The 15,432-nt window shown below is 41.1% G+C and overlaps 1 protein-coding gene and 1 long non-coding RNA gene across 2 annotated transcripts; both read right to left on the bottom strand.

Moving 5' to 3' along the window:
- Positions 1–372: 372 nt before the first annotated feature.
- On the bottom strand, positions 373–15,102 carry LOC306804965. The gene is made up of 3 exons (XR_013775076.1): positions 14,884–15,102; positions 914–1,016; positions 373–560 (listed from the first exon to the last, which is right to left on the bottom strand). It is a non-coding gene; the product is annotated as an uncharacterized lncRNA (long non-coding RNA).
- LOC306804963 (beta-microseminoprotein-like) lies at positions 5,435–10,043 on the bottom strand. The gene is made up of 4 exons (XM_079312201.1): positions 9,443–10,043; positions 6,956–7,055; positions 6,468–6,570; positions 5,435–5,618 (listed from the first exon to the last, which is right to left on the bottom strand). The coding sequence occupies exons 1-4, from the start codon at positions 9,443–9,445 to the stop codon at positions 5,489–5,491; spliced, it is 336 nt and encodes a 111-aa protein (XP_079168327.1). The 5' UTR covers positions 9,446–10,043; the 3' UTR covers positions 5,435–5,488.
- Positions 15,103–15,432: the final 330 nt, after the last annotated feature.

Below are 15,432 nucleotides of genomic sequence, written 5' to 3'. Positions count from 1 at the left end.
TGGACTTTGCTGTCTGTGACTGTGCCTTTTGAGAATGATGTGCTTCCGCAATAAATAACCTTTAGCAACTATTAGCTCCTTTGCTCCTTTTGGAAGATAACCTAAGGAATTTGGTGCCTAGAGCACTGGAGGACCAAAACTTGAAGACCATGAATAGGAGCCATTGCAAAGCATGTCCCAAATAGTGCATCACTTCAAACTGACAATGGACTTTGACACCTGGCTGGAAGAGACCCTGTAAGGCCCAGAGGGGCACTTGTGCCAGGCTACTGATACACAGCATTTCACAGTGGAGAGCCAAGTGCTTTTCTTTCTCAAAGAAGGTGCCATTTGCCCACGTCAATGCAAAAACCAAACCATCAGTATTAAGCATTTATTGATGCTTCATCTCAATTTATTGTAGCCAACAAATGTAGTAATGACAGCAATTAAACACTCTATCTGATCATGCATCTTGTAAACTGAATTAGAACAATTGGGAGGTTACAAGCAAACTAGCAAAGTGCTCTCTTTTATGAGATTTTCCCATGTCATGGTGCTTCTCTGTGATGGTAAAGTATCTGTAGGAAGGAGAGGAGTTCCACAGTGCAGAGAGGATTGGAGCAGCTGTTAGCCCGCAAGACCAAAGGAACAAATCTTAGAGGGGTTGTCCTTCTGCACCACAATAGAGTGACAGCGCTTTCTGTCGAAAATTACTTTACATTTCTCTTTGTTGTAATGACTGGGATGTAGACCACTGTCAGTGCCAAAGAGAAAGCAAATAGAAAGCAAATGTTAGCTTGAGAGCTTTCACTAGCTCTGTGACATGGATCAGAAGAGGCTTTCTTGTGCACTTACAAACCCATTTATCCCTAGCAATAGAAACCTGCAATCATGCTACAGGCAATGATGGTACCAAGAAGTTCAAACTTACTAGGAACAGCATGTCATTTTATCTTTGTCACAGGTACATTTCTGGCAATTCTCTGTCCTCTCAATGTGTCCAAAGGGATAGATTTTTCCATTCATCATACAGCCTGCAGAAGACAGCAGCAAAACAGAACGTGTTCTTTAAGCCTCCACCCAAAGGTTGAAGAGTTTAAACATTATTTCAGTTTTCTGAAAATGTAATTCCAGAAAATAGAAACCTGCAAAGATTTGGGGTTTACTCCCTTGACTCTTCAATAAGCTGTATGTGATGGAGTAACAATAGCAACCCACCACCAATTGCACTAATAGTGCTGCAACTGTTGCCTGAAAAGAATGACCTCGAACCGAGACTAGGCAGAGCAGAATGAATGAAATATGTATTTATTGAAAGAATACACCTTGAGCAGTGCAAGTGCCTGGCCGGGGCTGCACCCAAATCAAATCCAAGATGGATTATGGTCACGAGTTTTTGCACCTTTGCAAGTGTTGGTTCATCTATATATTGGGGTCAATCATCCTACCACAGCCCCAGGCTATGAAGTCTCAGCCCCCTGGCTTGCCTCCATTGCCTCACTGTTGATCGTGCTATTTTGGGTACCACTTGTCTTTGATTCCCCAGCTGGAAAATAATTGTTTTGTCTAACTACTATGTGGAGAAACCTTACTAACACCTAATATGAAGTTTTAGAGTTAAACACTAGGCAGCAGATATTCTAAAGAATATAAAACCCAACACCCAAGCCATCACAACCATACACAGCCCTGGGGAAGGTTTTGTTTTCCCCCTAGTTTTGGCAGCTTGCTCTGGAGAACCCCACTTGTGGTTTTGCAATGTCTTCCCCCCTCCCTTTTACTTTGAGCCCTTCCTGGCAGATCCACATAGAGTCAAGTTACAACAGAGCAATCAGGTCAGAGAACCTTCCTTGTTTCTACCTTTATAGGGCCACCCTGGCTTTCGAAACTCAGAAGTGCAGCCTGCATCACCAAGAGTCACAATGCTGCCCATTGCAACACAGAAAGCCAGAAAGATCTTCTGTAGAGAGAAAGATGAACATGGTAATTTCTCCCTTTTATCAATCAACAAATATTGTAGAAACTACTGTCTGCTCTGTAGAACCTCTGCCATTCCTGAGATGCTCATCACAGGTTGATTTCTGTACCTTTGGGATTACGTGAGCACAAATTGCAGGAAAACTAGGCCATAGGACTTTTATCTGTTTATCATTACCTAACTGTTGATTCAGATTCTACAAACAACTTTGGAAGCTCAAAGAGCTAGAACAGGGCGTATTTTGAGGGATCAGAAGTAAATAACAGAAAAAATACACAGACAAAACACAGGTATTTTTCCATTTTAAAATGACGGTATTTTAAACTGTACTTAACATTTATATGTTTTAAAAGCATGGTGTTAAATGTTTCAAAATTCTGAGTATTCTTAAAAACATTTCTGAGGAAAGGAGTACAGAACGTGAAAGTCTAAGAATTATGTTTTGGAGTCTCTAGCAAAGAATTACAATGCAAAGAACAACATTCACAATAATGTTCACACAGGTGTCCTCCTGTCTTTACATCTTAGAGGTTTGAAATACAATATAACCACATTTAAAATGTGTAAATATATGATTCTCTCAAATGGTCTCCTTTGGCACCTTTAAAGCAAACCCCTGTCTGTATCCCAATTAAAAAAAAACCAAAACCAATCTAAGCCTTTGACTTACCATTGTGGAAAGCTTGGCTTCCAGAGAGATATAAGTTCCCAAAGGAAAGCTGAAGTTCTTTATGTGTAATCAGAGAGCAAATGTTTTATGATGGCTTTATGTTGTGCAATTCAAGTCTAGGAGGAGGGGAAAATAGAGGCTGCTCAATGCAAAAGCAGTTATTTTGTAATATCCAAAGAAATCTCTGAAATATTTCCAGCTGGTATTGAGAAAATGTTTGCTTTGTACAGCACTGACCTGGGTAAATGGTTGAGTCCAGAACTTTATATTCCTTGGAAGCATTATGAATGAAAAAAATGCCTTTCTGATGGAATACAAGTATTGATAGCTAAGCTATCCATACAGTATTATCCAGCTAGGTGATTTTCAGGTGGGGCAGAAATGCATGCCAATTCCTTCCTGCTATCAGAGGCTGGACCATGCTGAGTAGTGCAGTAGGTATTAATAGCCAATGGATGTTTTGCCAGATCTTTGCATACTCATGGTCAGTGCTGTGCTGTGCACTGGAAGATAACCAAAGGTACTTGGCCACTACCAGGATCAAAACCTCTGAACATTGAGAACGTGACAGAACCTGAATCCCATTACATCTCTCTTTCTCATTCCACTAAATATAAGATAATGAACTAACATTTGTAAATTTAGAAAAAAATAGTTCCTCACATAATTGTTGAGGCTTTGTTTGAAAAAAAATTGGAATTCTGAAATATTTCTATGTCACATGGCAAATTTCCAGGCTACAACAGACTGGATATTTAATTTCATATTTGCACCTCTCAATGCTTCCAATTACAAAGTAATCCATTAGGAAATTCCAAGCCTTTTTGTTTGTTAAATTGCTATTCTTTGACAAATAAAATTTAAATAAATCCATACATTCTGAAGACCAAATTTTCTCAAGAATTAGTTCTGTGCACTACCTAGGTAGGAATTCTTTGATCTTCATAATCAAAATATTACTTCCCTAAGAAGCTGGGGCTCCTTTTCTTTAAGCAAGAACATTCCTTCAGCTGCATCAGCTGAGGCTCTGCTCTCTGTAATTTTGATATGAACTATCAAAAAGCAAGAAAAGTCATTCAGGAGAAGTTTCCAATATGTTCTTCTCCTGCAGAACGAAAAACAATTTGGGAAAAACATACTTTAGAACATTAAGCAACATGAGAATGTGTGTTTTCACGTGCTCCATTTAGAGGAATGATAGGATGGAATCAATGAAGGAGTATCAAGATTTTTCAAAGGCTTATGCATATGTCTGTCCTGGAATAAGCTGAGGTGACTCTTTATCCTGACCCCTCACATTTTTCATCTTTACAGGAAGCAGTTGTACAGAAACACAGAGCCTTTGCATGATATCCAGCTTGCAGCACTTTAAGAGAACTTTCAAAGGTGAAGTGTGGAATACCAGGACCTGTAAAATACTTGGATATTTTTCACCCAAAGCATGGTATGTTACTTGCAGGTCACAGAAACCTTGAAAGAAGTTCATAAGCAAATTACCAAAGCCAGAGAAAATACACCACAATAAATATTTCTGATTTTAAAAATGGCTCACAGATCTTGGCATAGATTGCCCCCTGAAGGAAACACCACTGCTGAATCAATGGGGAATGACACTTGACTGGGGGCCAAGTGAGGATCCCTGCACTAAGAATGCTCAGCTGTGTGCATTCTCCTGCTTTCACAAGATAAAAGATTTCCTGTGATCATGGAACTTCATTAAACAATTTGCTTGTTTTGAAAGGTGTGTTTCTGTTCAAACCATGGAACACTTAACTACAGACTATTGTGGCTTTTTAACACCCAATTCAGGACTGACGAACTCCATGTAGAAGCAGCATTTGTCAGGGTTTTGTTGTCTGCTCTCATCTATGTGGGCAGATGTAGGACACTAGGCATTGCCAGGTGGGAGATTTGATTCCCAAGCCCTGTTTGCAAGCTGAGCTTCATTCCCCTGTGAATGTGGGCAATTGTTGTACTGAGGAGACAGAAGGCATCTGCATTCTTAGTAGCTCAAGCTCTGCTGCCATCAGGAAGCATGTGTGCAGGGGCTGCTCTGGATCTCTTTTTCAGAGTGGCTGAGAACCACTAAAGCAGCACAGTGTGTGCAGACTTTCAGGATCAGGGCATGGCAGAGGACAAAGCAGAATGTCAGAGTTTAAACATTGGAACATTGCTTTAAAGTTCAGGTCTGCTCAGAGTGGGCAGTGGACATGAATGTTGGGTGATGACATTGACGAAAATAAGGGAAAACATGGGAGAAAGGGAATGATGATCTCTCATCCTCACTGATTTTTCTGAGGTGAGAGCAGCACAGGTCTTCCAAGGTGCCTGCACCCTGAATTGGAGCCATTGCACAGCATGTCCCAAATAGTGCATCACTTCAAACTGATAATAGATTTTGACACCTGGCTGGAAGAGAACCTGTAAAGCCTGACAGGGGCTTATGCCAGGTTACTGATGCACAGCATGTCAGAGTAGAGAGACAAATGCATTTCTTCTCACATCCGGTGCCATTTCAGCATGTCAATACAAAAAACCAAAAAAACAAAAAAACAAAAAAAAAAACCAAAAAAACAAAACAAAACAAAAAAACAAACCAAAAAAAAAAGAAACCAGTAATATGAAGCATTTATGGATGTTTGATCTCAATTTATTGTAGTCACCAAATGCAGTGATGGGAGAAATTACTCACTCTGTCTGATTTTGCATCTTGAAATCTGAATTAGGACAATAAAGAGGGTACCAGCGAGATACAGAACAACTCGCTTTTATGAGATTATTCCATGTCGTGGTGCTTCTCTGGGATGGCAAAGCATGTGTAGGAAAGAGGTCCACAATGCAGAGCTTTGGAGGAGCTTTTAGCCCACACGAGCATAGACAAAACACTTCTTGGAGGGGTCGTTCTTCTGCACCACATCATAGTCACAGCGCTCTTTGTTAAAAACGACTTTACATTTCTTTTTGTCATAAGCAACAGGAGTATGAAAGCTGTCAGTGGTAAAGAGAAAACAAATGTTAGCCTGAGAGAAGTAAAAGTTTCAATACTTTAGTGATTATAGCCTGAGCTGTGCCTGAATGAGAGAGGTCTGAAACTATGGCTAAGGGCAGCTGAGGCAGCTTGAGTCCCACACAGCAGCAGCTCCAGAGCCTCAGATGATGCCCTCTGCACTGCACTGTGTGGATGTACCAGGATGCTCAGCACTAGGAAAGGGCTTTCTAGCACAGCAGTCTGCAGTGTGACACAAGCATGTGCTTGTCATCTTTTCTCTGTTTTCCTTTAATTTTTTCATTATTTTGAGTTTGCATTGGATGTGGTGGCTGCTCTCTGATAGACTGTGGCACCTAAACAAAGATAGTCATCAAGGTATTATGGACCTTTTGAAAAGGAGGGGAGGAGGAAAGGAAGATGCTGGAGAGATACTTCAGAGCAGAGCTTTGTGACATTATATTTAGCATATTCACTGGAGAATAGTCCCTCAGGAATGGAATTCAGATCATCATGAGCTCTTTAAGGAAACATCACTAAAGTAATTCCTTCCTACTCCCACTTTCTCTGCTTATGAATGGGGTGAAAGAGATGCTTACAAGTTCCTTAAAACGAAAGCCAAGCACCAACTGGATGTGCCTGGAAAGGCTTCTGTCCACTCCCTTTCAGCAGAAAATGAGCTAAGGTAAACACAGATGAGGATCCAAAAAATCCAGAGTTCTATGTGACTTTCACTAGTTCGTGACATGGATCAGAAAAGGCTCTCTTGAGCTGCTGACCCATTTGTCCCCAGCAATGGAAACCTGCTTTCATCCTACAGGCAATGTTGGTACCAAGGAGTTCAGACTTACAGGGAACAGCATCGCAGTCCATCTTCACTGCAAGTGCATCTGTAGCAATCCTCTGTCCTCTCAATGCGTCCAAAGGGATACAGTTTTCCATTTACCATACAGCCTGCACAAGACAAAGCAGAACATGTTCTTTAGGACTCTACCAAAAGGCTGAAGAGTTTAAAATTATTTCAGCTTTTCTGGAAAAGTTATTCCAGGCAAAAGTATAGTACAAGGATATGGGTTTTACTCTCTTGACTCCTGAATGACTTCCATCTGCTGGGAACAGCAATAGAATCCCACCACCAATTGCTATAATATTGCTGCAACCGTACACAGCCCAGGGAAGACACTGTTCTCCCCCTACTTTTGGCAACTTGCTACTGGAGCCCCCTATTTCTGCTTTTGCAATATCTTCCACCTCCTTGTATTTTAAACCTTTCCTGGCAGCTCCACATGGACAAAGTTACAAGAGAGACACCAAGTCAGAGAACCTTCGTTCTTCTTACCGTTTTGGGCCTCCCCTGGCTTGTAAATTTTTCTCCAGCAGTATGCATCACCCAGGGCCACTATGATGCCCATTGCAAGAAGGAAAGTCAGAAAGCTCTTCTGTAAAAGAAACACAGAGCTCAAGCCATGCATTTTAATCCACTTTGTTTAGCTCTGTTTTCAAAAGCTGTCACTAAACCTGAATCAAAATTAGAAAGAACCTTTTGTGTACATGAACATAGTGGCAAAGTACACTCCAGATATTTCTCTGCATTGAGGACCTCTTCATTTAAATAGGAAGATACAAAATGGCATGATAGTACCGTGTCAGCAGCATTACTCCCTGCCAAAATTCAGTCTCTAGAAAGCACACTAAACTCCAATAGTATTAAAAATTTGAAAGATCTGTCAGGCTCTTGGCAATGCTTCATTTATTGCCTTTGAGTCAGCTTTAACCATTTCTCCAGGACATCTTTGTGCAGCATCCCTTTGCTTCCCTTTTGGGTGCAGCAATTCCTTCATAATTTGCAATGGAGAGGAGATATCAGATCTAAATCTATTTCAGTAGGTTTCTTGACACAGGTGGCTGGTTAGAGAAAAGAGAGATAATTGTGTGTCTTTGGGGAAAATTCAAGTGCTGTACGCTGTACTTAGCATCACCTGTGCCATCTTGTCAAACCATACAGACACAAAATGGGACTGGACACAGGATGCACCTCCTTTTGTCTAGTGGGGGCACCAGCTAAGCCACCTTCAGATATGTAAGAGGCCTTCAGATATGTCCCCTGGCACCTACTGAGCATCCAGACCTTTTTTTGAAAAAGCCTGCATGGCCTTGTAATGATGGTTTTACTGGGGTGGACAGACTGGAGAAGCAGGAGAAAGCACGGGTTTGTTTTGATGGGTTGCTCCAGCTCAAGAACCTAAAAGGAAAAGTTTAGGAATAGCCAGAGACTGAGAAGCAATTGAGGAAGCTGTTTCAATTTTCTTGATAGCACTTGGTGACTAACATAAAAGGATTTAAAATGAGTAGATCATTCCAAGTTAATGTTCTGAACTTTGGAAACTATTGCTGAGACTCTTGTTGCTTGAAACTGGGTTTAAAATAGCAGTGAGAGGCTTGGCTTACTTGAATCACAATGCCTTAAGACATTGAAAGGTTCTGAGCCTCAGGCAGGAGGTGAGGCAAGCAGAAACTCCTCTGTCTGCTGTGGAAAAAACTTGGTATTTCAATCCTTGATGTCCTGCTTCCTTATCAGACTGAGTGACATTTACAATGTAGTGATAGCAAGGACGAGGAGGGTTTATGGAGTGGGCTGGGAAGGGGATAATGCTTCATTTTCATTGTGGTTCTGTGGTGTGGAGTTCCTGAGGCTTTAGGCTAGAATAGAGACAGTTTTCAGGATGAGCACCATAGCCAGAATGAGGGAAGTTAAAGGGAAAGACTGAAACTCCTAAAGTGTGCTATTCTGTCATGTCTGGGTCACCTGTTTGAAACAGCACAGATGCTCCATGCCATGTCACTCACATCTTTGTAGAAAATACAAAAATCCTTCATTTGCTAGGGTGTCTTTTCTTAATGTTTTACCATTTTCTCCTTGCAGCATTTTCCTTATCATGCTATCCCTGGAAATACCAGTCACATTTGCTTGGGCATGCTTCTTTCTCTAAAGATCAGAATTTTAGACATTCCACAGAAACTAAACAGAAACATAAGAGCACGTCTGTGGTGTTCAGTCAGGTGTCTGAATGTGCTTTATGCTGCAACAAGCAAACCATTGGTCAGGTAAGTAACAGAACCTTAGCAATGAAAATTAGGCAGGGAAAGAAATGGTAATTTCTCCCATTTATGAATCAACATGTTTTATAGAAAGTACTGCCTGCTCTGCGGAACCTCTGCCATTCCTGAAATGCACATCAAAGCTAGTTCTTAATGTCTGTTTTTTTGTGATTACGTGAGCACAAACAACTGGAAAACTATGGCATAGGACTTTGTTGGTCTATTTATCATTACCTAAGTGTTGATTTGGTTTCTGCAAACACCTTTGGAAGCTTAAAGAGCTGGAACAGGATAAAATTTGTGGAATCAGAAGTGAAGAACAGAAAAAAACCACATAAAAAATATAAATTTTTTCCTTCATAAAATGACTATATTTTAAACAGAACTTCACGTTTTTAAGTTTAAAAATCATAGTCCTAAATATTTCAAAATCCTGAATGTTTTCACAAACAATTCTGAGAAAAGGATAAGTGCAAGTGAAAGTCTAATAGATATTTCTTACAATTATTTGCAAAGAGTTATGATTCAAGGAATATAATTCACAGAAATCTTCACAGAAGTGTCTTCCTGTCTTTGCATCTTACAGGTTTGAAATACAATATAACCACATTTAAAATGTGTCACTAGATCATTCTCTCAAACTCTCTCCTTTTGCACTTTTAAAGCAAACACCTGTCTGTATCCCCATTAAGAAATAATCCCAAACCAATCTAAGCCTTTGACTTACCATTGTGGAATGCTTGGCTTCCAGAGAGATCTAAGTTCCCAAAGGAAGCTGGAGTTTTTTATGTGGAATCAGAGAGCAAATGTTTTATGATGGCTTTATGTTGTGCAATTCAAGTCTGGGAGGAAAGGAAAATAGAGGCTGCTCAAGGCAAAAGCAGTTATTTTGTAATATCCAAAGAAATCTCTGAAATGTTTCCAGCTGGCAATGAGAAAATATTTGGTTAGGTGGAGCACTGACCTGGGTAAATGGTTGAGTCCAGAACTTTATATTCCTTGGAAGCATTATGAATCAAAAAACTGCCTTTCTGATGGAATACAAGTATTGATAGCTAAGCTATCCATACAGTATTATCCAGCTAGGTGATTTTCAGGTGGGGCAGAAATGCATGCCAATTCCTTCCTGCTATCAGAGGGCTGGACCAGGCTGAGTAGTGCAGTAGGTATTGAAGGTGACTAGGGGCATCCTTGGAGGTCCAGTGCTCTGACCCAGCAAGCTGCCAACCTTCCCAGAGAGAGGGGCCCACAAGGGACAGCCTTCTAAATGGGTTTTCTGGCAGGTCTCCTAGAAGTCAGAATTCCAGTTTTGCAATTCCAGAGTAATTCCTTTATTATCCAGCAGCTCTGTGAAGGGGGCCAGGGACGATTGCTCCCTAGAGAACTGGGAGAAAAACTGGCATTTTTATGGGGGAAAGCAAGGGTGGGACCAAGGGGAAAGACCAATGGGTAACAAAGATTTAACATGGACACTAAGGCATGGTGGGGTCACTGAAGCTTCTGGGGACAGCTCACCATGGAAAGGGAGGATTTGCCAACTCAAGGGACATCTCCACAGGGGAGGGTTGAGAGAAGCAGATCACAGCCCACTGAAGGGACATCCCATTCAAGGGACATCCCTCCAGGGCAGGGCTGCAGGCAGAGCCAAGGCAGGGACATTGGCCTCCACAGGGTATTAATAGCCAATGGAGCTTTTGCCAGATCTTTGCATCATCTTGGTCAGTGCTGTGCTGTGCACTGGAGGATAACCAAAGGTACTTGGCCACTACCAGGATCAAAACCTCCTAACATTGAGACCTCACCTGAAGCTGGATCCAATTATAACATCTCTTTCTCCTCCATCAAAATAAGATATTAAATAATCAACAATATAAGTTTCATAAATTTAGAAGAAATATTTTCTCACTTCATTTGTGAGGCTTTGCTGGGGAATAAATTGAAAAAAATCTGAAATATTTCTATGCCACACGGCACATTTCCAGGCTACAACAGACTGGATATTAAACTTCATATCTGCCCCTCTCTATGTATCGAATTACAAAGTAATCCATTAGGAAACTCCAAGCTATTTTGTTTCCTAAATTCTTTTTTTTCTTTTTTTTTTTTTTTCAATAAATAAAGGTTAAAGAAATCCATACATTCTGAAAACAAAATTTTCTCAGAAAGCAGTTCAGTTAGCTACTTAGGTAGGAAGCCTTGATTTCAGTGCTCAAAATATTCCTTCCCGAAGAAGCTCTGGCTGTTTTTTCCCTAAGCAGGAACATTCCTTCAGGTGCATCAGATGAGGATCTGCTCTCTGTAATTTTGATATGAACTAGCATAAAACCAGAAAAGTCATGCAGGACAAGTTTCAAATCTGTTCCTGTCCTGTAGAACACAAAAAACCTTTTGGGCAAAAGTTACCTCAGAACATTAAGCAACATGAAAATATTTTCACATTCTCCATTTAGAGGAATGATAGGATGGAATCAATGAAGGAGTATCAAGATTTTTCAAAGGCATATGCAAATGTCTGTACTGGAAAAAGCTGAGCTGACTCTTTATTCTGGCCCCTCATATTTTTCATCTTTACAGGAAGCAGTTGTACAGAAACACAGAGCCTTTGCATGATATCCAGATATCCAGCCTGCAGCACTTTAAGAGAACTTTCAAAGGTGAAGTGTAGAATACCAGTACCTGTAAAATACTTGGGTATTTTTCACCCAAACCATGGTATGTTACTTGCAGGTCAGAGAAACCTTGAAAGAAGTTCATAAGCAAATTACCAAAGCCAGAGAAAATACACCACAATAAATATTTCTGATTTCAAAAATGGCTCACAGATCTTGGCATAGATTGCCCCCTGAAGGAAACACCACTGCTGAATCAATGGGGAATGACACTTGACTGGGGGCCAAGTGAGGATCCCTGCACTAAGAATGCTCAGCTGTGTGGAACCTCCTACTTTCACAAGATAAAAGATCACAGTGAATCAAGTGCTTGGGGGGTCTTTCGGCTTCTGGCCTCCGGGGTCCCGGTCCGGCTCCGGGCTCAGTCTGGGGCCTGGCCCGTCATCCCAGCCTGGCACCGGCTCTGCAGGGAGCCCTTAGCCCGGCCCTGGCTTGGCTCGGCGGAGCCACATGGCCCCTGGCACCGGCCACATGCTTTCTTCTTCACGATCTGGATACAATTTTAACTTCTTAATGCCTAAATAAGATTCTCGATCTCCTGAGCTCCCCTAAATGAGAAGGGATAAAGCATGGAGTCCACAGAAGTCGGCGGAATGAAGATAAAGTTCCTGATGGGAAGAGATTGAAAAGATGCAACTGATAAGTAGCTGAAAACCTTTTTTTTGTGGGGCTATGAGGGGAGTGTGACTTCACTAAAATTTCTTTAAACTGTGAAATATCCTTGGGGAGGATGGGTGCTTGAGATGAAGACTTTTTTTTTGCCTCAGAAAATTGAGCTCTCTGTTTTGGGACTGGAATATGAACAAAGACATTTGATAGAGAAGGAGATGAAGAGGATTTTGTTTTTCAGCAGTCTGCCTTTAAAAGTGGTACCCCATGTGTGCATTGTAACTCATAACACGGCTCTGGAAGGTCTGTGGGAATGAGAGGACAATTCATTGTTCTGTAAGTCCCCGGTGGATGCAGACTGTGAAGGTGAAGACACACCCTAAGTCTAAAGCAGAAAAAGGAACTTTTCAGTCTTAAGTGAACTGAAATGATTATTTGAGTGGACAACTGACTGAAGTGTTCTCTGTATGTGTTTGGTAAGAAATGTGGAATGAAGGGAGGAGGGAATACTCTAGGAAACTTATTCTGAAGTTTGTTTGGACGGGAAATTAATAAATTTATTCTTGTACCTTTTTAAGTTTTAATCCTGCATTGTCTTTACTCCTAAATTCTGTCTCTAAAGGAAATTGAATATTTAAAGTTGGCAAACCTTCTAGTCACACCGTGACATGAGTTCTGGAGTGGACAACTCCACGTAGAAGCAGCATTTACCAGGGTTTTGTTGTATATGTGGGAAGATTTAGGACACTAGGCACTACCAGGTGGGAGATTTGATTCCCAAGCCCTGCTTGCAAGCTGAGCTTCATTCCCCTGTGAATGTGGGCAATTGTTGTACTGAGGAGACAGAAGGCATCTGCATTCTTAGTAGCTCAAGCTCTGCTGCCATCAGGAAGCATGTGTGCAGGGGCTGCTCTGGATCTCTTTTTCAGAGTGGCTGAGAACCACTAAAGCAGCACAGTGTGTGCAGACTTTCAGGATCAGGGCTTGGCAGAGGACAAGGCAGAGTGTCAGAGTTTAAACATTGAAACATTGCTTTAAAGTTCAGGTCTGCTCAGAGTGGGCAATGGACATGAACAGTCACTGCCAGTTGGGCAGCTGGGTGATGACATTGATGAAAATAAGGGAAAACATGAGAGAAAGGGAATGATGATCTCTCATCCTCACTGATTTTTCTGAGGTGAGAGCAGCACAGATATTACCAAAAGTCAATGTACCTGGAATACAAACCATTGCACACCACATCCCAAATAGTGCATCACTTCAAACTGATAATGGATTTTGACACCTGGCTGGAAGAGAACCTGTAAAGCCTGACAGGGGCTTATGCCAGGCTACTGATGCACAGCATGTCAGAGTAGAGAGCCAAGTGTATTTCTTTCACAAAGAAGGTTCCATTTCCCCATGTCACTGCAAAAACAAATCATCAATATGAAACATCTATTTGTGTTTCATCTTAATTTATTGTAGCCAACTAATCCAGTAATGACAGTAATGAGACACTGTATCTGATTATGCATCTTGTAAACTGAATTGGGTCGATTTGGAGGTTCCCATGCGCTACTGAAGTGCTCTCTTTTATGAGATTTTCCCATGTCATGGTGCTTCTCTGTGATGGTAAAGCATCTGTAGGAAGGAGAGGAGTTCCACAGTGCAGAGAGGATTGGAGCAGCTGTTAGCCCGCAAGACCAAAGGAACAAATCTTAGAGGGGTTGTCCTTCTGCACCACAATAGAGTGACAGCGCTTTCTGTCGAAAATTACTTTACATTTCTCTTTGTTGTAATGACTGGGATGTAGACCACTGTCAGTGCCAAAGAGAAAGCAAATAGAAAGCAAATGTTAGCTTGAGAGCTTTCACTAGCTCTGTGACATGGATCAGAAGAGGCTTTCTTGTGCACTTACAAACCCATTTATCCCTAGCAATAGAAACCTGCAAAGATGGTACCAAGAAGTTCAAACTTACGGGGAACAGCAATGCATTGCATCTTTGTTACAAGAACATGTGTCACAATTTTCTGTCCTCTCAATGTGTCCAAAGGAATAGATTTTTCCATTCATCATACATCCTGCATGAGACAGCAGCAAAACAGAACGTGTTCTTTAAGCCTCCACCCAAAGGTTGAAGAGTTTAAAAATTATTTAAGTTTTCTGAAAATATAATTCCAGAAAATAGAAACCTGCAAGGATTTGGGGTTTACATGTGTGACTTTTGAATGAGCTCCACATATTGGAGAAGTAATAGCAACCCACCACCAATTACACTAATAGTGCTGCAACTGTTGCCTGGAAAGGCTGAGCTGGAACCGAGACTAGGCAGAACAAAAGCAATAAAATATGTATTTATTGAAAGAATACACCTTGAGCAGTGCAAGTGCTTGGCCGGGGCTGCACCCAAATCAAATCCAAGATGGATTATGGTCACGAGTTTTTGCACTTTTGCAAGTGTTGGTTCATCTATATATTGGGGTCAATCATCCTACCACAGCCCCAGGCTATGAAGTCTCAGCCCCCTGGCTTGCCTCCATTGCCTCACTGTTGATCGTGCTATTTTGGGTACCACTTGTCTTTGATTCCCCAGCTGGAAAATAATTGTTTTGTCTAACTACCCTGTGAAGAAACCTTACTAACACCTAATATGATGTTTCAGAATTACACACTAGGCAGCAGATATTCTAAAGAATATAAAACCCAACACCCAAGGCATCACAACCATACACAGCCCTGGGGAAGGTTTTGTTTTCCCCCTAGTTTTGGCAGCTTGCTCTGGAGAACCCCACTTGTGGTTTTGCAATGTCTTCCCCCCTCCCTTGTACTTTGAGCCCTTCCTGGCAGATCCACATAGAGCCAAGTTACAACAGAGGAATCAGGTCAGAGAACCTTCCTCCTTTCTACCTTTGTAGGGCTACCCTGGCTTTCGAAGTTTAGTAAAGCAGGCTGCATCACCCAGGGTCACAATCATGCCCATTGCAACACAGAAAGCCAGAAAGATCTTCTGTAGAGAGAAAGATGAACATGGTAATTTCTCCCTTTTATCACTCAACAAATATTGTAGAAACTACTGTCTGCTCTGTAGAACCTCTGCCATTCCTGAGATGCTCATCACAGGTTGATTTCTGTACCTTTGGGATTACATGAGCACAAATTACAGGAAAACTAGGCCATAGGACTTTTATCTGTTTATAATTATCTAAATGTCAATTCAGATCTTTAATACTAAATTTCTAAGATTTTGAAAAAATAGACAGAAAAAATATACACTTATTTTCATTATAAAATGACTAGTTTAAACTGTACTTCACGCTTATATGTTTTAAAAGCATAATCCTAAATGTTTCAAAATTCTATTTGCTTTTCTGAGGAAAGGAGAACAGCAAGTCAAAGACTAAGAGATATGTGTTGCAATTTCTTGCAAAGAATTATGATACAAAGAACATAATTCAC

Source organism: Erithacus rubecula, assembly GCF_903797595.1.
Source record: "Erithacus rubecula genome assembly, chromosome: 9".
NCBI classification, from domain to species: domain Eukaryota; kingdom Metazoa; phylum Chordata; class Aves; order Passeriformes; family Muscicapidae; genus Erithacus; species Erithacus rubecula.
This window is presented reverse-complemented; position numbering and strand designations above follow the sequence as displayed.